Here is a 22,730-nt window from a genome sequence, read left to right as displayed (position 1 = left end):
ATAAGGTGAGTATATAGGAAGGTAAAAAAAAGACAAGGTTAAAAAATCAATTATTTACATAATTGTTTAGAAAGAATTATCCTTGACCATAAAGACTGAGGACTAAACTCTGATTTTTATCTTGCCCAAATTCCCAAATAAGGGGTCTGGGGAGTCATGCCCTACAAATCATAAATTCTCATCAGATGGGTTTTATTTAACCCTATATATCATGAGTTACTTTCCAACCTGACTCTGGCATAAAACATTATGAGACAAGGAAGAAAATCAAAATATTTTACACCAAAAACCATGTTTCTTTGCCATATTTTGAAATGACCCTGCAAAGTTGTTTTTTTGTGTGGGGGAAAATCTGCGTCTGTAAAGAATCTCTGTTCCAGACCCTCCCAATCCTAAAGAGATTAACTAAGATCTGAATAGGAAACATTTGTTGTCATCTATTTTCTCTAAGGGCAGCCACTGTAAGACTTCAAAAGAACTTGGTCTCCACAATCTTTTTGTTAACCTGAACACTCCCTTTCTGTTAATCCCAGGTCTTCAGACAAATTCAACCAATTGTCAACCAGAAAATGTTGAAATTCACCTGTAGTGAGGAAGCACCCCATCCCCACCCCCCACCCCAACACTCCTGCCCCGCCTGGGCATCCTGCCTTTCTGGACCAAACCAATGTATTTCTTAAATGTATTTGATTGATGTCTCCTGCCTCCCTAAAATGTATAAAAGCAAGCTGCGCCCTGACCACTTTGGTCTCATGTTCTTAGGACCTCCTGAGGGGTGTGTCACAGGACACAATCATATTTGGCTCAGAATACATATCTTCAAATATTTTACAGGGTTTGACTCTTTTCATTGACAAGATCAATAACGAAGGTAACACCAGTTCAAGGTTAGACAGACAGTTACTGGATGGATGTCCTTATAAAAATATTTTTGTGTAAATCTGCAAGGGCCTTTATACAAGGTTGTGGTTTTTATAATGTTTTGTGATAGTTTTTATGATCAGATATACAAATATAAAAACTCACTCCTCATGGCCTTCCTGGGCTCTATTTGTCAGAGTTTTCTTAACATTAGTGATTACATTTTGATTCTGACAACTTTCACAATACACTTGACAGTGTGCTCTGAGGTCCCAAAGTGTCTGTCTTTACAAAACGACTATCTTTATATAGCTGCTCTCTTTTCAATTTCATGCTTGCTAATAGGAAACTATATACAGAAAGAAGAATGGCAGCCTTGTACAAGATTAGGAGGTAAATTGAATTCACTACTTTGGAAGGAGGCTCTGTCTACAGTCACGATATCCAAGAATAAACTGAAAATTCATTATTAAATAGGATCCAGGAGAAAATAAAAAGTACAGTTCCGTTTTTCTTGTTTTTTTTTTTTTTTTTTTTTAAGATAAATCACATGTGTCCCTGCTTATCTGTGTGATTAGAAAGTTTCTTACTGAGAACAGTGTTGAGTTTGAGACCAGCCTGGGCAACATGGTGAAACCCTGTCTTTACTAAAAATACAAAAAATTAGCTGGGAGTGGTGGTGCACACCTGTAATCCTATCTACTTAGGAGGCTGAGGCAGGAGAATTGCTTGAACCCGGGAAGTGGAGGTTGCAGTGAGCTGAGATGGTGCCATGGCACTCCAGCCTGGGCGACAGAGTAAGACCGTTTCAGAAAAAAATTGTATTGCCATGGGGCTATATATAAGTAGGAGTGAAAACGAAACGTGACAGATGAACATCAAAGTCATAATAGACTTGCCCTGAGAAAGTCGTTAACAGGTCTGGGGATGGAATTGAAGAATACTTACATTTCATGAGTGTTTTCCTCTTTTCTCTAAATATAAAAGAAACTTGTAGTGAATATGTCATGATGTTAATAATAGATCAAATCCGTGTGGTCACTTTTAACTCTTCTATAATTTTTTAAAAGGTAAAATAAGGTGATGAGTAATGAAAAATGCTGATGTTTCGGTTTAGTGAATTGAAAATTGTGGCTATTAACTAATATTTACCAACTCACCAGTATCTAAGATGTACCAGGCCATGTTCTAGGTATGATGGCAACTACAGTGCCAAAACACAAAAATCTATCCTTTTAAATTTACTTCCCATGAGAGAGAAAATACTAAATGAATAAAGACACAATATACTGCATAGTAATAAGTGCTAAGGAAGAAAACAGACTAGGAGCAAGACATTTTTTGGAAGAGTTGTTATTGAAAATAACTTCATGGTCTGGCGAGAGGGTTCACGCGTGTAATCCCAATACTTTCGGAGGCCGAGGCAGGAGAATCATCTGAGCCCAGGAGTTCGAGACCAGACTGGGTAAAAAAAGTGAGACACCTTCCTCCCACCTCCCATCTCTACAATTAAAAAAAAAAAAAAAATACAGCTGGGCTAGGCGGGGAGCACTTGTACTTCCAGCTACTCAGAAGGCTGCTTAAGCCCACGAGTTCGAAGTTGCAGTGAGCTATGATCGCGCCACTTGGACTCCAGCCTGAGTGACAGAGTGAGGCCCTGTCTCAAATAAAATATAAAATAAAATATAAAATAATAAAAATAAAATAAATACTTCCAATTCTCTTTAACTGAATCTCTAAAATTTAACTACCTATAAACTGGAAACTAAACTTAAATTATAGTTTACAAAATGATAGTATGTAGAGGTGGAGGTATTTCAGCTCATGGACTTAGTATCAATTCCCGCTCTGTAAGATGGGATACCTCTGATTTCTTAACTGAAAGCTGCTTTCTCATTTTCTCCTCTAAGGAATGTGAATACTTCCATTTGCTGTCATTTTCCCTTTGATTGACCTAGCAAGGGAAGGAAGGGTGTTGACAGTATATCCCAAGTAACTTTTTGGGGGTGGGGGGAAAAAAAAAGGATAGCAGAGGATGGTTTCGATCCATCGACCTCTGGGTTATGGGCCCAGCACGCTTCCGCTGCGCCACTCTGCTACACGTGGGACTTTGCTCTGCCGGGAAATTCTTTGTGATGTTTACCTCAAAAGTTGGGGATTTTGGTTTTTTGGTACAGTTAAATAAATCTGATTTCCACCCCCCACCAAGGGCCACTAGTTCTATTTATGCTGCAAACATGAGGATGAGTTCAGCGTGTAGTGGTATCAAACATTCTGAAAGCAAAAAAAGGAAAACCTCGATGTTTCTGTAAGAAAATAGCCTGTCGCTACCCTGGCTGCTTTATCATGTAGTCAGGACGTAAGACTAAGGCAAAAAACCGTATAGGGAAAATATCCAACTTCTGAAATGTAATACGTAGTTTTCAAGAAGCATAAAACGTCACCGCTGCATTGGCCGGGAATCGAACCCGGGCCTCCCGCGTGGCAGGCGAGAATTCTACCACTGAACCACCAATGCTTGCTGTACAGGTAAGCCTTGCCGTCTCTAGGAATGCTTTGCCATTTTTCAGGAATCCAACTGACACCATCGACTTTGTTTTCAAAAAGATATTTAGGTAGCTTTCCGTTCTTATTGAATAGAGCCTCATAACAGAGCCTTCTTGCCTTCTTCCCTTCTTTTCAGGAAGAAAAAATCCCTTTCACTGCAACTTCAAAGCGTCTCTGGCAACACTGGAGGCTGGCCCGTGTGTGGGCTGCCCGGCTCCGGCACGGTCTCAGCGGCGCAGTTGGACTGCTCCGACTGGGCCTGCACCTTCACCACGCGGGTGCGGGCTCCTGAGCTGACTCTGTCCGCCGCTGCAGGGCCCTGGGTATCCACTTGCCGAGTGGTCTCAAGCTCCAGACTCTTAAGTTTCAGGAAGCGCTATGGAAGATGCCAAATTCCTTAGTTTGGGAGGCGGAAGACATTTTATGACCGTGGGGAGGCTCAAAGTCCAGATGGGTTCAGGAGGGAACGGGAGAGGTAGAATAAGGTTACATGAGCACCAAGAGTAAAGAAAATGAAGTGGAGGATCGCGGAGGAAGAGAACCCGAGCAGAGGATAAAGGAGGTAGGGCGGCCAAAAGAGGAGGGAGGAGGGGAGGAGCCAGAGGGAAGGGGAGGCAAACAGGAACCTAGTGTTGCTCTCCACTGGTCTCCCCAAAGAAAAGGGAGGCAGTGGGGGATTTAAGAGTTTTGTGGATTTACCTTATGCTTCAGTTGCCATGGTTATGGGGTGGCACTGGAAACTTCTTCCTGGCAAACTGAGCGCAAAGGTCTCATTGAAGAATAATTTCCACAACGGGTGCAGTGATGACTCTAATACAAATATAAAAATGAACCCGGGTAAAAAAAATTTGTGTAACTCAATGAGGTAATTGGTGAGGTGTTGATACCTGTTCAAAGGAGAATCCAAAGAGTGTTCGCAGCACATATAGGAGAATCCAAAGAACAGATGCTATTTATAGATCAGGAATATTAAAATAGGTGTGTAAATGAGGCCAAAACTGTTTTGGTGACAAGTTCCCCAAACGTGTTTAAAGAAGATGGCCATCCATTTTGTCCCTGCCGCAGTATATAATTAATTTGCATGTCCATAGATACGAAGAATTTTGTATTGCCATCATTATCTACAATTTGCAGAGTTGTAAAATAGTTCCCGTACAATCGGAATCAGATGACACAGAAAGATGTGTTATAGTTTTCCTTTGAAGCACAAATTTTTCCAGCAATCTTTTCCTTTTTAAGGTAGATTGCTGCTCAACCTTACCTGAGCATAAATGTAAGGGCCAAACTCAGAAGTTAAACTTGCTTTTGAAAGCTTATCAATGCCAAAAGCACTGGTCTGATATTCCTGATCATATTCTGGGGAAAGTCTTGGGTGGGGATTCTTTTCCTTTCTTTTCTTTTATTTATTTCTTTCTTTTTTTGTTTTGTTTGTTTTGGTATCTTTCTGTCGCCTAGGCTGCAGTACAGGGCTGGTGATTCTTAAGACCTCGGTTCACAGAATGTGAATGTTTGTGTCTCTCCAAAATTCATATGTTGAAGCCCCCGTTCCCCATGTGACATATTTGAAGGTAGCTGGGAGGTAATTAGGTCATGAGGGTTAAGTCCTCATGAATGGAATTAGTGCCCTTATAAGAAGATACAGGAAAGACGTTACCTCTTTCTGCCATGTGAGGACACATCATGGAGGTAACTGTCTGCAAACCAGGAAAAATACCCCCTTCAGAACCAGGCTATGCTGGCAGCTTGATCTTTCCAGCCTTAGAACTGTGAGAAATACATGTCTGTTTAAGCTACCCAGTCTATGGTGGCAGTTTTTGTTGTTGTTGTTTGTTGTTTGTTTGTTTTGAGATGGAGTCTCGCTCTGTCACCCAGGCTGGAGTGCAGTGGCGTGATCTCGGCCCACTGCAACCTCCGCCTCCCGGGTTCAAGCGATTCTCCTGCCTCAGCCTTCTGAATAGCTGGGATTACAGGCGCCCGCCACCACGCCCGGCTAATTTTTGTATTTTTGGTAGAGATGGGGTTTCACCATATTGGTCAGGCTGGTCTCGAACTCCCGACCTCGTTATCCACCCACCTTGGCCTCCCAAAGTGCTGGGATTACAGGCTGAGCCACTGCGCCCAGCCTATGTTGTTTTTTATAGCAGCCCAAGCTAAGACAGTGATGAAAGATCTGGACTCACTCTCTAGAAGCCTGTGCATGCACACACATATCTGCATTCGATTTCAGATATGGAACCTAGTTTAAATGAGGTAGGTTAGATATGGTGATCATAGCTTCTCTTAAAGGAGAACAAACTTGCTAAATAAATGGAGAGGACAAATTGCCTGACAGTGCACAAACCAGCCGCATCCTGGACTTATGGTTGGTGTCATGCGCGTTGGTGTGAAGAGACCACCAAACAGGCTTTGTGTGCACAATAAAGCTTTTTAATCACCTGGGTGCAGGTGGGCTGAGTCCGAAAAGAGAGTCAGCGAAGGGAGATAAGCGTGGGGCCGTTTTGTAGGATTTGGGTAGGTAAAGGAAAATTACAGTCAAAAGGGGAGTTGTTCTCTGGTAGGCAGGAGTAGGGGGTCACAAGGTGCTCAATGGGGGAGCTTTTTGAGCCAGGATGAGCCAGGAAAAGGACTTTCACAAGGTAATGTCGTCACTTAAGGCAAGGACCGGCCATTTTTCACTTCTTTTGTGGTGGAATGTCATCAGTCAAGGCGGGGCAGGGCATTTTCATCTCTTTTGTGATTCTTCAGTTACTTCAGGCCATCTGGGCCTATACGTGCAAGTCACAGGGGATGCGATGGCTTGGCTTGGGCTCAGAGGCCTGACAGTTGGAACATTCTGCAGCAAAGAATTAGAAGAGCAAAAAGGGGGAAAAGAATCCTCCAATAGGCGCAAGCACAGAAACCCGTGATTGGTGTCCTTAAATTGACCTATACTCATTATAGCAGTAAAAAACACACCCCAGGGGGATATTTAACATGCTAATGAGACATGCGATGTATGTGCTACCATGCAAAACCACAGTGCACCAAGAGACCACCCAGAACATGTTTTATAGCAATGTCCTCCTACCTGCTCATGAATAATCATGTAAGACTCCCGTGAGGCGAGTTTGTCCAGTATCAGCCAGTACTGTCTCTTGAGCAGCCCTCTCTGATCAGCTTTATCAGAGTGTACTTTCGCTTTGCAATAAACTCTTGCTTATTTAGGACTCACTTTCAAATTATTTTGTGCAGTGAAGTCAAGAACCTGAACTGGCCCACCAGCAACATTAGAAACCGTACTCCAGTAGTTCTAGGGCCTCTGCTCTCCCTCTTTTAACCAGGAAGGTGGTTTTCGGCCGGGCGCGGTGGCTCACGCCTGTAATCCCCGCACTTTGGAAGGCCGAGGCGGGCAGATCACCAGAGGTCAGGAGTTCGAAACCAACCTGACCAACATGGAGAAACTCCGTCTCTACTAAAAATACAAAATTAGCCGGGCATAGTGGGCATGCCTGTAATCCCAGCTGATCGGGAAGCTGAGGCAGGGGAATTGCTGGAACCCGGGAGGCAGAGATTGCAGTGAGCCGAGAGCACGCCATTGCACTCCAGCTTGGGCAACAAGAGCAAAACTCCGTCTCAAAAAAAAAAAAGTAGTTTTCATCAGTACCATCCCTCTCATGCTGCTCATTCATTCATTCTCACACCTACTCTTCAGCCTCGCCTTTGTGAAGGCCCCCTCCTTGGGGAAGCAGCTTAGATGGGAAGGGGACGGGGAGCAGATAATGTGTAAGTAGGTACACACCAAGCTGTATTCCTGAAAATCACCCACGAGGCCCTACTTCCCTGCCTCCTGCCACACATGCCTCCTCTCCTCCCACGCCAGGCCTTGTTCACTGTGCTTCAACCAATGAAGAGCCAGGTAATTCTTTGCGGCCTTCCAACCACAGTGTATTAGCCTGTTCTCATGATGCTATAAAGAACTGTCCAAGGCTGGGTACTTTATAAAGGAAAGAGGTTTAACTGAGGACTGGGGAGGCCTCGGGAAACTCTCAATCATGGCAGAAAGGGAAGCAAACACGTCTCTCTTCAAATGGTGACAGGAGAGAGAAACAAGAGCCCAGCAAAGAGGGAAGCCCCTTATAAAACCCATCAGATCTCATGAGAACTTACTATCACAAAAATAGCATGGGGAAAACTGCCCCCATGATCCAATTACCTCCCTCTGGGTCCCTCCCATGACACATGGGAATTATGGGAACTACAATTTAAGATGAGATCTGGGTGGGGACACAGCCAAACCATATCACACAGACTCAGTACAGGCTTTGCAGTTTGTCTTCCCTATGCCCATAAACCTCTTCCCCAAGAAATTCCTGCAGGTCTTTCACCTTCTTCAATTTTACTCCTCCTTTAAGTGTCCATTTGTCATCACTGAGGGCTTGCCTGATCACTATTTGACGCAGCAACATCTGCCTTCAAACAGAGAAATGTACACACCCTACCCCTCTTTCTTGCTTTGCATTTTTCTTCATAGCAGTTAGTTCCTTCTGACCTACCATAAATTTCACTTTATTTCCTGTCCACCAGATTAGATGTCCCCAAAAGAAATGGATTTTTGTCAGTTTTGTTTACTGCTGTGTCTGCAATTTCTGAAAATATGCAGGCACCGAGTAGATGCGCAGTAAGTACTTATCAGTAAAGTAATATCTTTTCCTCACCCATCTCAAGGTTCATGGCTGAGGCCCCTATAACAAAAGACAAATTAACAACAGAAACTTATTTATTCTAGGTTTTATGTGACACAGAAGCCTTCAGAGACAAATTTCAAAGATACCTGTGTATTTCTATGCTAAGTTTGATGAAGAAGTGGATAGCTGGGGAGAAATATCATTGTAGGACAGAAGGGGTATGATCTAATGGTAATAAACTGGGGGGATCTTAGCAGACCTGTTTAGATTCTTCTGTATTCCTATGTCTTCAGAGATAAGGACATTTCTTTTTTTCTTTTCTTTCTTTTTTTTTTTTTTTTGAGATGGAGTCTTGTTCTGTTGCCCAGGCTGGAGTAAAGTGGCACCATCTCGGCTCACTGCAAGCTTTGCCTCCCAGGTTCACGGCATTCTCCTGCCTCAGCCTCCTGACCAGCTGGGATTACAGGCACCCACCACCACACCCGGCTAATTTTTTGTATTTTTAGTAGAGACGGGGTTTCACCATGTTAGCCAGGATAGTCTTGATCTCCTGATCTCGTGATCCGCCTGCCTCGGCCTCCCAAAGTGCTGGGATTACAGGCGTGAGCCACTGCGCCTGGCCAAGATAAGGCGCAGTGGCCAAGATAAGGCTTTCCTCCAGGTTTAGGGAGGGTACCTTTGGAATGAAAGTGAGAGTTAATACTTCACTAATTCACTTTATGACCTACTTTAAAGGAAGGTTAAAGAGTGACCTTCCTGCTTCTGATGTTTTCTCAAATGCCAAGGTGCCATATTTTGGGGTAGCATGTCTTGAATCCCATCAAATGAATGAGTAAATTTGTACCCCTTAGCATGGTGTTGTTCACCTCGTAGACACTTGAAGGATGCAATGTTGGTTGGTTACTCAGCATTCAATTTGACAACAGCTCAATTTTCAAATAGTTTAAACCAGTGGTTCTCAAACTTTGGCATGCATCAGAATCACCTGGAGGGCTTATTACACAAAGATATTTGGGCCACAAACTCTAGGGTTTCTAAAGCAGTGTGTCAGAATAGAATGCAAGAATTTGCATTTGTAACAAGTTCTCAGGTGATGCCATCAAGGCATTCCATACCTTGCTGGCTGTAATACTAGCTGCGTCAAATCGGTATAGGTCTATAGCAATCTCACCTCCTGCCTCCTCAGAAGAAAGAATTAGACTGAGGGTCATAAGGCGGAGGGAGAGATAGAGGTAAGGTTTCGAGCAGGAGTGAAAATTTTATTATTATTATTGTTATTATTATTTTGAACTAGAGTCTCACTCTATTGCCCAGGCTGGAGTGCAGTGGGCACAATCTTGGCTCACTGCAATCTCTGCCTCCTGGGTTCAAGCAATTCTCCTGCCTCAGCCTACCAAGTAGCTGGGACTACAGGCACACACCACCACGCCCAGCTGATTTTTATATTTTTAGTAGAGATGGGTTTCGCCATATTGGTTAAGCTGGTCTCGAACTCCTGACCTCAGGTGGTCCACCTGCCTTGTCCTTCCAAAGTGCTTGCATTACAGGCATGAGCCACTGCGCCCTGGGAGAGAAAGTTTATTAAAACGTTTTAGAGAGGAATTAAAGGAAGTAAAGTACACTTGGAAGACGGCCAAGTGGGTGACTTGAGAGACTCAAGTGCGCTGTTTGATGTTTGACTTGGGACTTTAGCATGCTTCCATTGGCATGTTTCCAGGGAGTTGCATTCCTTTTCCCCTGATTCTTCCCTTGGGGTGGACTGCGCTCATGCACAGTGGCCCTGCCAGCGCTTGGAGGGGCTGCATGCACAATGTGTTACTGAAGTTGTACACATGCTTACTTGAGGCTTTCTTCTTCTTCTTCTCCTTTTTTTTTTTTTTTTTTTTTTTTGAGATGGAGTTTCGCTCTTGTCACCCAGGCTGCAGTGCAGTTACATGATCTTGACTCACTGCAACCTCCACCTCCCTGGTTCAAGCAATTCTTCTGCCTCAGCCTCCCAAGTAGCTGGGACTACAGGCATGTGCCACCATGCTTGGCTAATTTTTGTATTATTAGTACAGACGGGGTTTCACCATACTGGCCAGGCTGGTCTCGAACTCCTGACCTTGTGATCTGCCCTCCTCGGCCTCCCAAAGTGCTGGGATTACAGGCATGAGTGACTCTCATTTTTATCAACTTTTGTCTCTTGTTTTTAGAATTTTCTTCATGCTTAACAATCCTGATATTCTCATTTTTTTGCTCAAGTTTTCCTGTGAAAAACCAAGTTAACCTATAGTGTTTCTCTAGTGAAAAGGACATTTCTCTGTTAGATTGGCTGGACAACCTTGACTAGATAATTGTCATGTTTCAATTTCTGCCCGTGTACAATGGAAATAAGAACATCTGTTCAAAGAGATAAGAAATGTGATTTCTTTGAAAAGAATAAGCTGTTTCTTAAATAGAAGATGTAATTCAATTACACTTTTAACACATATGAAAAGAGTGGTTTAGTGGCAAACAACTGGAATTTGGAGGTACTGGCCAGAATTCAAATTTTGGAACTCCCTGTTACAAAGTATGTGTCAATCTGAGCCACAGTTTTTTTTGTTTGTTTGTTTGTTTTGTTTTGTTTTGTTTTTGAGACGGAGTCTTGCTCTGTAGCCCGGGCTGGAGTGCAGTGGCTGGATCTCAGCTCACTGCAAGCTCCCCCTCCCGGGTTTACGCCATTCTCCTGCCTCAGCCTCCGGAGTAGCTGGGACTACGGGCGCCCGCCACCTCGCCCGGCTAGTTTTTTGTATTTTTAGTAGAGACGGGGTTTCACGGTGTTAGCCAGGATGGTCTCGATCTCCTGACCTCGTGATCCGCCCGTCTCGGCCTCCCAAAGTGCTGGGATTACAGGCTTGAGCCACCGCGCCCGGCCGAGCCACAGTTTTTACCTGCTACTGAGGGACAATAATATTTGAAACATTATTGTAGCAGATACTCAGTGAGAACTTACTATGTTCCCAGAATTATGCTGAACCATTAAATTTCTGAATTCTTACAGTATTCCCTGTAATCCAGTAATAGTTACTATACCTATTCTGCAAATACAAACGCTGTTGCATTCTTGAGCTTACCAGAAAGTATTGTGAACCCCCAAAATTTGAGACAGGTCTCAGTTAATTTAGACAGTTTATTTTGCCAAGATTGAGGACACACACCCATGACACAGCCTCAGGAAGTCCTGACGACATGTACCGAAGGTGGTTGGGGCACAACTTGGTTTTATACATTTTAGGGAGACATGAGACATCAATCAATATATGTAAGAAGAACAGTGGTTCCGTCCAGGTAGGCGGGGACAACTCAAAGCAGGGAAGGGCTTGCAGGTCACAGGTAGGTGAGAGATAAACTGTTGCATTCTTTTGAGTTTCTGATAAGCCTTGCCAAAGAAGGCAATCAGAATATGCATCTGTCTCAGCGAGCAGAGGGATGACTTTAAATAAAATGGGGGGGAAGGTTTGCCCTGAGTAGTTCCCAGCTTGACTTTTCCCTTTAGTTTAGTAATTTTGATTTTTCTTTCACAGTATCAACAAAGTTTTCAGGATACAACTCAGACTTATAGTCCTTCCATAAATGGTCCTAAAATCATTTGTTGACTGAAACATGGAGGATTCCAGTTAGCCAGCTAGGCTATCAGGAGTAACAGTGAACTTCACACATTGCAATTCACAACTGCAATAGCAACTATGTTGTGACTGTCACCTGGCCAACACGATTGTAAAAGTCATAGATTATAGATGAACAGCAATTTTTAAGAGAAGTTAAATGTGAGAAAATATACATCTTAGAATTTATGAAATTTGGAATATAAACTGTGGGGCATAGAAGCAAACATCTATAACTGAACTAAAATTCTCTCAGGCTTGCAACAAAACGTGTTGTCAGGGAACATATGTTGCTATGATTTGAATCCTTTTAACTATACTGATAGATGTTTTATACTCTAGAACATGGTCTATCATGGGAAATGTGTGTGCGCTTGAGAAGAACACATATTCTGCTGATGCTATGTAGAGCCTTCTATAAATGTCAAATAGATCACTTAGGTTGATAATGTTCAAGTCTTCTATATGCCTACTGATTTTCTGTCTATTTGTTCTATCTATTATTGATGAAGGGGTGCTGAAATCACCTATAATCATGGCATACCTACCTCTTTCATCTCTACCAGATTTCTCTGTATGTATTTTGAAGTTTAGTTATCATGTGTATAAATGTTTAAGATTCACATGTCCTTTTGATGGATTGGTTTATTATTATTAAATGATTATATTCTTGGCAATATTCTTTACTCTGAAATCTACTTTTTCTTATAATAACATAGCCAATTCTTTTGATTAATGTTACTATGGCTACCTTTTCCAATCTTTTACTATTTACTTGTGTGTGTCATTATAGATACATATATATACACATACACAAACACACACACACATATATTTTTATTTTATTTTATTTTATATATTTTTTGGAACAGTCTCCCTCTGTCACCCAGGCTGGAGTGCAGTGGCACATTTCATGGCTCACTGCAACCTCCGCCTCCCGGGTTCAAGCGATTCTAGTGCCTTAGCCTCCCAAGTAGCTGGGATTACAGATGTGCTGCTACTGTGTCCTGCTAATTTTCATATTTTTAGTAGAGACGGAGTTTCCCCATGTTGGCCAGGCTGGCCTCAAACTCCTGACCTCAAGTGATCACCTTGGGGTCCCAAAGTGCTGGGATTACAGGTGTGAGACACCATGCCCGGCTAGTGTCCTTATATTTAAAGTACCTTTCGTATAGACAGCATATAGTGAGCCTTGCTTTTTTATCAGTCTGATGATCTGTGTCTTTTTATTGGAGCATATGTGGGGCACATTTTGGTACTGGAAATGGTGTTTAAAAAAAAAACCTGTGACATATTTATGGGACTATTATTGTTATTCTTAATGTAAATAACTTAGAAAAGTAAAATATGATAAATATGACAATGTATTTTGTGTCTATATTTAAATTATACACAGAGAGACAGACTGTATTATCTTCCTAATAATTCCACTATCCATATGGTGCTAATACTCATGCACCTTTTAAAAACTATATTGATTTCTTATATCTGCACAAAAGATTTTATTTTTTCACCAATTTTTGCCCTGTGGTCAATTCAGTGTATGTACTGAAAAATGATATAATCTATGTGTTTGTTGTTTTAAACAGGAAAATGTATACAGTTTACGAATTCTCATAAGATAGTAATGATACTACGAGTAGGAATACAGTTGGATTCTTGCTCATTTCCTTAAGAATCTAAAATTTAAAAATCTGACCCTTCAAAAGTAAATTTTATGCTCTTTTCTTTGGAAGATGATGGACTATATAGCCCTAAATGATACAGATGATGCAGTACCATGAATGATGGCCCTTCCCAAAAGATATGTCTAGGTGATAATCACTGGAATCTGCAAATGTTACCTTATATGGAGAAAGATGTGATTAAGAATCTTGGGAGGAGGCATTTATTCTAGATTATCTGAGTGAATTCTAAATGCCATCATGAATTCCTGTAAGAGACAGGCAAAGAGGGATTTGACTGAGGCTCACACAGAAAAGAAAGAGATATGAAAATGAAGCCAGAGCTGAGAGTGATGTAGCCACAAGACAAGGATGAGCAGGGCATGCCAATAGTCACTAAAAAACAAAAAAAGCAGAAACAAGTTCACCACCACCACCACACCTCCTCTGCCCACTACCCTCCAGAGAGAACATGGCCTTGCTAGTACCTTGATTTCGGACTTCTGGCTTCCAGAACTGTGAGATAATAACTTTCTATGGTTTTAAGCCATCAAGTACATGACAATTGGTTATGATAGCCCTGGGAAACTGATACAGTTGATTACTTCACTGTATCCTTTGTTTAAATATTCCATTAAACCCCATCTTTTATCTTCAGGAAGTTTTTTAAAAATCTAACCAAATTTCTCCTATATTGTAATTGGCAGAGCCATACACTTTTTGGATTGAAAGGGATCTTATAAGTCACATAGTCCAACTTCCCTTGGACTACTCATATTTGAAAATCGTTTCTCCACAGATATTTACCCATTCAAGCCATTTCATGTTTTCTAGCATTGACTTCTATATGCTAAATCAGAATAGCTTCCATCCAGTTCTTTCCTTGGAATCAACTCAATTTCTTTTACATGACATTATTCCAAAGGTTTAGTTATATTTATCATTTTCTCTGCCTGTTTTTGTTTCTTTGGTCATTAACAGAAATTGTTATCACAAATGTTATTTCACAAAAGAAAATTCCTAAAACAGAATTTAAAGAGGAAAGGCATTTTCCTCTTTAATCTCTATTTTATATAGAATTTTATTTTCCCAAATTGCCAGAAATGGTCAGCTATTTCATCATGGTATAACATCTATTTGTGTGTGTGTGTGTGTGTGTGTGTGTGTGTCCTTATATCATGCTCAGATCTACTTTTTAATTTTTATGCATTAGTAGGATTTCTAAACTTTATGAGACAAACTAAGCTATGCACATGATTTCCCTTTAAATACCTGAAGAAAGCTCTGCTTCATACTTTGACAAAGCATTTTCTACTCAACATTGAAAAAATAAATGCCTTCAATAATTCTTCAAGAGACATGATGTTCTGATTTTTCAATTCTCTAGTCATTATTTTGTGTAGGCATTTTAGTTTTATAATGTATCTCTTAAGATAAAAATCCTCAAACTAAAGCCAATAATCTACATGTTTTATTATCCATATGTCTTAGCTGGGCTTCTATGGGATTCACTGCCAGTCATATTTCTACTAATACTATTCTGTAGTATACGAATGAAGTAAATGAGTCCATCCTGATTTATGTTAAATTTCATCCTTTTATTTATTGCTTTTATTTTTTAATTTTAATTCTGATTTCTCTAGAATTATTAATTTCCCAAAGTTTAATGTCATTTTTAACTTACGAAGTCTGTTCTCTTTAAATTCATGCAAGTTATTTATAAGTGCATATTATAGTAGGACAAAACACTTAAGTCTTATAATGGTATTTTCAGGGTGATAGTGTTTTATTAATCACCTTTTGAGTGAGATTTTACAAAAAGATAGGGACAAATGGAACCACTTTGACATTTTGGTCATTATTGCTCCATGTTGTACAGAAGTAGATAAGAATTGTTTGCAAATTCTATTCAGAAATCAAGATTTATGGAAGTCCTAGCCAGAGCAATCAGGTGAGAGAAAGAAGTAAAACACATCCAAATAGAAAAAGAAGTGCAACTATCTCTGTTCACTGAGAATATGATTCTATCCCTAGAAAACCCTGAAGACTTTGCCAAAAGGCTCCTGGAACTGATAAACTACTTCAGTGAAGTTTCAGGATACAAAATTAACATTCAAAAATTAGTAGCATTTCTATACACAAATAATGTTCAATCTGAAGCCAAATCAAGAGGGCAATCCCATGTACAATAGCTACACACACACAAAATTCCTAGGAAGACATCTAATGAAGGAGGTAAACGATCTCTATTAGGCCGGGCGCAGTGGCTCACGCCTGTAATTCCAGCACTTTGGCAGGCTGAGGAGGGTGGATCAAGAGGTCAGGAGATTGAGACCATTCTGATTAACACGGTGAAACCCTGCCTCTACTAAAAATACAAAAAAATTGGCCGGGCATGGTGGCAGGCGCCTGTAGTTGCAGCTACTCGGGAGGCTGAGGCAGGAGAATGGCATGAACCTGGGAGGCCGAGCTTGCAGTCAGCCGGGATCGCACCACTGCACTCCAGCCTGGGCGATAGAGTGAGACTGCTTCTCAAACAAACAAACAAACAAACAAACAAAAAGATTTCTATTAGGATAACTACAAAACACTGCTGAAGAAATAATAGATGACACAAACAAATGGAAAAACATTCAATGCTCATGGATTGGAAGAATCAATATTGTTAAAATGGCCATATCAGCCAAAGTAATCTATAGATTCAATGCTATTCCTATCAAACTATGAACGTCATTTTTCACAGAGGTAGAAAAGCTATTCTAAAATGCATATGGAACCAAAAAAGAGTCCCACTGGCCGAAGCAATTCTAAGAAAAAAAAGAACAAAGCCAGAGTCATCACATTACCCGACTTCAAACTATCCTATAAGGGCTACAGTAACCAAAACAACATGGCACTGGTACAAAAAGAGACACATAGACCAATGGAACAGAATAGAGAACTCAGAAACAAAGTCACAAACATATAGCCATCTGATCATTGACAAAAATAAGCAATGGAGAAAGGACTTCCTATTTAATAAATCGTGCTGGAATAGCTGGCTAGCCATATGCAGAAGAATGAAACTGGGCCCTTATCTGTCACCATACACAAAGATTAACTAAAGATAGATTCAAGTTTTAAATGTAAGACTCAAACTACAAGAATCGAAGAAGAAAACCTGGGAAACACCATTCTGAACATGGGGCTTGGGAAATAATTTATGACGAAGTCCTCAAAAGCAATTGCAACAAATAAAAAAATTAACAACTGGGACCTAATTAAACTAAAGAGCTTCTGCATAGAAAAAGAAACTGTCAACAGAGTAAACAGACAACCTACAGAATTGGAGAAAATATTTGCAAACTATGCATCCAACAAAGGCATAATGTCCAGAATCTCTAAGGAGCTTAAACAATTGAACAAGCAAAAAGCAAATAACACCCATTAAAAATGGACAAAAGAAATAAACAGACACTTCTTGAAAGAAGACATACAAGGAGCCAACGAACATATGAAAAAATGTTAATCATCACTAATCACCAGAGAAATGCAAATCAAAACCACAGTGAGATATTATCTCATACCAGTTGGAATGGCTATTATTAAAAAGTCAAGAAACAACAGATGCTGGCAAGGCTGTGGAGAAAAGTGAATACTTATACACTGTTGGTGGGAAAGTAAATTAATTCACCCATTGTGGAAAGCAGTTTGGGGATTTCTCAAACAACTTAAAACTACGATTCCACTCAGCAATTCCATTACTGGGTATATATGCAAAAGAAAACAAATCCTACCAAAAAAACACATGAACTCATATGTTCATCACAGTACTATTCACAATTGCAGAGACATGGAATGAGCCTAGGCACCCACCAACAGTGAATTAGATAAAGAAAATGTGGTACGTATATACCACGGAATACCATGAGTCATAAAAAAGAAAAAAATCATGTCATTTGCAGCAACATGCAGCTACAGGCCATTAACCTAAGTGAATTAACACAGGAATAGAAAACCAAATACTATATGTTCTCACTTATAAGTGGGAGCTAACCATTGGGTACTCATGGACATAAAGATAGCAACAGTAGACACTAGGGACTACTAGAGTGGGTAGGTGGGGAGGGGGACAAGGGTTGAAAATCTAACTATTGATACTGTGCTCAGTACCTGGGTGACAAGATCAATCATACCCAAAACCTCAGTATCACAAAATATGCCCAGGTAACAAACCTGCAAATGTACCCCCTGAATCTAAACTAAAAGTTGAATTAGAAAAAAAAAAAGAAATCAATAATTATAGGCTGGGTGCAGTGGCTCACGCCTGTAATCCCAGCACTTTGGGAGGCCAAGGCAATTGAATCACCTGAGGTCAGGAGTTTGAGACCAGCCTGGCCAACATGATGAAACCCTGTTTCTACAAAAAATACAAAAATTAGCCAGGCGTGGTGGCACTTGCCTGTAATTCCAGCTACTCTCCATAGGCTGAGGCAGGAGAATTGCTTGAACCCAGGAGGCGGAGGTTGCAGTGAACTAAAATTGTGCTACCATACTCCAGCCTGGGTGACAGAGTAAGACTCCGTCTAAAAAAAAAAAAAAAAAAAAAAAAAATTATTATACGTATCTCTATAACATAGTTTAGTAATTGTTATTCTAAATGAAGCCAGAATATATATGTATATAGTCACAAGGTAACTGATGGCAAAATATATATAAAATTTTGTCATATGGCTTTAGAACTTACCAATATGCAATTTATTAGATCAATTAATGGCTCATTTAAAAAAAATATAAAATACTTCAATCTCCATCACTCTGGTTTCTCTACTATTTTCTCATAATTCTTTAAAGGACCCTGACATTGCCTTTGAGCTGACATCAAAATTTGTCTCTGGAAATCTAGTATATCATTTAGTTAGACTTTAAGATATGAATACATTTTTATTAAGGAATGTCCCCTCGTATTTCAATATACTCTATTAGTGTTTTCTCCTATTTTCCTTTAAATTATAACTCATTTCTAAAAATAAAGGATAGAAACTCAGCAAGCAGCATACCTTTATTTATTTTAACTGTTAGCACAGCTGTTCCTAAAGTGTGGTCTCCTAACAGGCAACATAAGTATTACCTGGAAATTTGTAGAAATGCAAATTATCAGGCCTCACCCCAGACTTACTGCATTAGAAGGTCTGGGGGTAGGTGACCCCCACCAATCTGAACTTTAAAAGCCCTACAGATGATTCTGATGCAAGTTAAAGTTTTAAGATCCACCATGTTGGGTTAGAATTATGCTGAAATTTATGTTGTTACTGTAAGGTTTTGAAGTAAAACATTCTAATTGTATTTCTTAGTTACTGCATTTTATACTTTTATGACATATTTGATAAAAGAAAAAATTGGAAAAAGAATAATAATGAAGCAGTTAATATAATTATAGTGTAACTCACAAAATCAACCAAATAATCAACTTATAGTGTTTATTTTCTCTAGCATTTTTACGGGCTCTGAAGTCCATATGGAAGAAGTTGAAATTACGATCTATGCTACCTCAAGGGAACTAACATGATATTAATAAGCATTTCTTTTTGTACAAGAAATGTGCATTAAACAAGCTGTGGACATGATTATATAATGTGCTTTTTAATGACTTAACCTATAAGTGCTTGCTTTCGTTTCCTTTTTTTTTGAGATGGAGTCTCACTCTGTTGCCTAGGCTAGAGTGCAGTGGTGTGATCTCTACTGCAACCTCCACCTCCTGGGTTGAAGCGAGTCTCCTGCCTCAGCCTCCCTAGTAGCTGGGACTACAGGCCCACACCGCCACGCCCAGCTAATTTTTGTATTTTAGTAGAGACAGGGTTTCACCGTTGTTGCCCAGGCTGGTCTTGAACTCCTGACCTCAGGCAATCCACCCGCCTCAGCCTCCCAAAATGCTAGGATTACAGGCGTGAGCCACCATGCCTGGCCCCTTTAAGTGCTTTCGAGGTTAAAAGGAGAGAGATAATATATACAGTAGAGGAATAATTTTAAAAGGTTAAAAGCAGGCATTTGATTTCAGTCTAAAATGTAGCTACAACTTTATTTGGTAGATGGAATAAGACACTTCAACTTAGGAGAAGTGCGAAGTACAGAAACAACAAGATCTAAGTAAAACTGGGGGTTGGAGAATCATTGTGGATTTTAGTATTGTGTTGATGTGCGAATAGTGTTAAAATTTAGGCTAGGGCTGTTAACCTTATATCGATAATTAAGACAAGGTTTTGGATACTTCTGTTAGATCTACAATTGTCTGAAAAATAATTTGTGCCATGGAGTTTGTGTGTGTATGTGTGTAAGGATGAGGGCATCTGTATGTGTATCAAATGTTTTCTTTCTGGGGAAAGAATTTCTAAGCTTTTAATTCTGGTTTCAGAGAAGTCTAAGACTCTTCCTGATGTATACAGACTAGTGCTAAGATGTTTGAGACCTTAAAGATTTTAAGGCTACGCTATTTTGATAATTCATAAAAGATCAGTTCTCAAGATTTGTGCAATGAATATATTTAGGCAGTGGAAAACAGATATAGTTCTCTGTCGACATTTTACTTGAAGACCACCATAATAGTTTTTCTAAGAATAGTAATGATAAAGCAATTTGGAGAGAATTAAATTATAAGCTATGTAAAATTGACGTCTTTAAAAGGCCTATAATTTGGGAATTCCTTATTTATTTATTAACACCCTTGCAAGCAACCTCTCAAAAACTCCCTTTACATCTTTGTTTCTAAGTGTGTGTGTATGTGTGTATTACTGAAGAAATGATTTCTGGATCAGAAAAGTCTAGTTTACATTGAATTGTACAAACATTGATGTAAAGTTTGACAAACCTTGAAAATGTTTTGATTAGTTTTTGGTGCATTGGAAGGCCAGTTCTGGGGGCTTGTTCAATGAAAATGTTTAGGCAACAGAAATAAATATAGCTTTTTGTCAAGGAAATTTTCTTTGAGGGAGATTACAATAGTTCTCTATAGTAATGACAAAAATAGGGCAACTTGCAGAGAAGTTAGTAAGCTAAGTAAGCATTGTGTCTTTAGCAAAACTTATCATTTGTATATTTCTTATTTCTTGATTAAGAAGACTCTTGCAACCAACCTTTTAAAGGCTTCCTTTACCTCTTTGTTCCTAAGTGTATATATAAGGGGATTCAGCATGGGTGCAATGATTCCATAGAAGAGAGAAACCATCTTTCCCCGGTCTTTGGAGTGGGGTGAAGGTGGTTGCAGATACATGGAGATAGCTGTACCATAAAAAAGTGACACCACAATTAGATGGGAGCCACATGTCCCAAATGCCTTTCGTCGACCTTCAGCAGACTGGATTCTCAACACTGCTTGGACAATAAAAGCATACGATATAAAGACAAGTGTCACGGGTATTAGAAGGAACAGCACACTGATGAAGAATAGTTCAGCCTCATTTGCTGTTGTCTCAACACAGGACAACTTGAGCAGAGCAGGGACTTCACAGAAGAAGTGATCCACTTCTTTGTGACCACACAGTGGCATCTTAAGTGTCCAGGTGGACTGTAATACTGAATTGCTAAAGCCACTAATCCAGGATGCAGCTGCCAACTGGAGGCAGAGCCTCTGGTGCATGACAATTGAGTAATGTAGTGGCCGACAAATAGCTACAAACCTATCAAAGGACATGATGGCCAGGAGAAGACATTCAGTGGAACCCAAGGCTAGGAAAATGAAAAGCTGGGCCACACAGCCACCATAACTGATTACTTTCCTGGTGTTGCATATGTTTACCAGCATTTGTGGAACTGTACTTGTGGTATAGCAAAGGTCCAGGAGTGAGAGATTGCTAAGAAAAAAGTACATAGGGGTGTGGAGTTTGAAATCCAAATGTAACACAAGAATTATTGTCAGATTGCCAAAGATTGTCAAGATATAGGAAAACAGAAACATCACAAAGAGTGGAATCTCTAGCCATGGTTGATCTGTGAAACCTAACAGAATGAACTCCTGTGGGACACTCTTATTTACCCAATTCATGTTGAATGGTTCAACTCTTCATTCTCTGAAATACAAGAAGTCAGGAAGTTAACAACACACTTACTGATTTTGTCAGCTATAATCATTTTGCCAGCTATAATCATTTTGCTAGCAATTTACATAAAATTACAGACTGATCCAATTAATGTGAAAAAGTATTGATAAAAATATAAATATTTATCCATCCAAGTATTTAAAAAGTGTTTATATATTTGTAACAGCGTATCAGCAAAGTGAATTTCAAGAATCCATTTTTTTTTTTTTTTTTTTTTTTTTTGAGACGGAGTTTCGCTGTTTTGCCCAGGCTGGAGTGCAATGGCGCCATCTCAGCTCAACGCAACCTCTGCCTCCATGGCTCAAGCAATTCTCCTGCCTCAGCCTCCCCAGTAGCTGGGATCACAGACATATGCCACCACACCTGGCTAATTTTGTATTTTTAGTATTGATGGAGTTTCTCCATGTTGGTCAGGCTGGTCTCAAACTCCCAAGTTCAGGTGATCCTCCCGCCTCAGCCTCCCAAAGTGCTGAGATTACAGGCATGAGACACCGTGCCCGGCCTAATTTCAAAAATCTTAAGCCATATTTTCAGTTTCCAAATTGACATAATGTATCCTTTGATATTTTCCTGTTTGTAAATGTATTTTTCACATTCTTCCTACCTAGATATCTACTGTGAGGTAGATGTAGATACAGTTTCCTCTCATTTGAATTCATTCTAATTTCTCCTCAAGGCCAGTGAGATTCCCTGATTGTAGGAATCAGTTAAAATTAGTTAAAGCCACCTCCCATTATTCCCCTTCCCTCAAAAAAGTCATGTAGACAGTATCTAGTAAGTTATCAGACACAATTTAAGGAGACACATCCTTTTCATTTTAGAAGCTCATAGAATTTGTATAGATTCCTTAATAATATGATATTTGAAGTTGACAGGCTGGTCTCATATCCCTACCCTCTCTAATTAGTTACATTCATGATATTGGAATGCTTCTAACCCTTTGATCTCCACACTTCTCATTTGTAAAATGAAGATGATACAGTGGTCCCCCTTTATCAATGGGGGATACATTCCAAGACCACCAGTGGCTAGATACCTGAAACTGTGGGTAGTGCCAAACCCTATATATACTATGTTTTTTTTAATACCTACACAACTATAATAAGGTTTAATTTATAAATTAGGCACAGTAAGAGATTAAGAACAATAATAAAATGGAACAAGTATAACAGCTCCACACCCCCATTTATTGTAATAAATGTTATGTGAATGTGGTGGCCCTTTCTTTTTTTCTCTTCAAAACACCTTATTCTAGTGTACTCACCCCTCTGTGTTCTGATGATCTGATAACCG

The 22,730-nt window shown here is 40.0% G+C and overlaps 2 protein-coding genes and 2 non-coding genes across 4 annotated transcripts in view; 1 reads left to right on the top strand and 3 right to left on the bottom strand.

Annotated features, from left to right (window-relative positions):
- Nucleotides 1-2,887: 2,887 nt before the first annotated feature.
- TRNAM-CAU (transfer RNA methionine (anticodon CAU)) lies at nt 2,888-2,959 on the bottom strand. Its single transcript has one exon. It is a non-coding gene; the product is annotated as a tRNA-Met (tRNA).
- A 349-nt stretch (nt 2,960-3,308) lies between these two features.
- Nucleotides 3,309-3,379, bottom strand: TRNAG-GCC (transfer RNA glycine (anticodon GCC)). The gene has a single exon. It is a non-coding gene; the product is annotated as a tRNA-Gly (tRNA).
- Nucleotides 3,380-3,550: 171 nt separating this feature from the next.
- LOC105491633 (olfactory receptor 2B6) overlaps nt 3,551-22,730 on the top strand; it is a 68,470-nt gene continuing 49,290 nt past the window's right edge. The window contains exon 1 of the mRNA XM_071097436.1: nt 3,551-3,970. The gene's annotated coding sequence lies outside the window, so the exon portion shown is untranslated. The remainder of the gene's footprint in view (nt 3,971-22,730) is intronic.
- On the bottom strand, nt 20,441-21,540 carry LOC105491631 (olfactory receptor family 2 subfamily B member 2). Its single transcript, XM_011758209.3, has one exon. The coding sequence runs from the start codon at nt 21,380-21,382 to the stop codon at nt 20,441-20,443; it is 942 nt and encodes a 313-aa protein (XP_011756511.2). The 5' UTR covers nt 21,383-21,540.

The sequence above is a fragment of the Macaca nemestrina genome, chromosome 5 (assembly GCF_043159975.1).
Source record: "Macaca nemestrina isolate mMacNem1 chromosome 5, mMacNem.hap1, whole genome shotgun sequence".
NCBI lineage: Eukaryota > Metazoa > Chordata > Mammalia > Primates > Cercopithecidae > Macaca > Macaca nemestrina.
This window is presented reverse-complemented; position numbering and strand designations above follow the sequence as displayed.

What these genes read in the sequence shown, in the direction of transcription:
- LOC105491631 (XM_011758209.3), bottom strand. Translation starts at nt 21,382, where the DNA reads ATGAATTGGGTAAATAAGAGTGTCCCACAGGAGTTCATTCTGTTAGGT.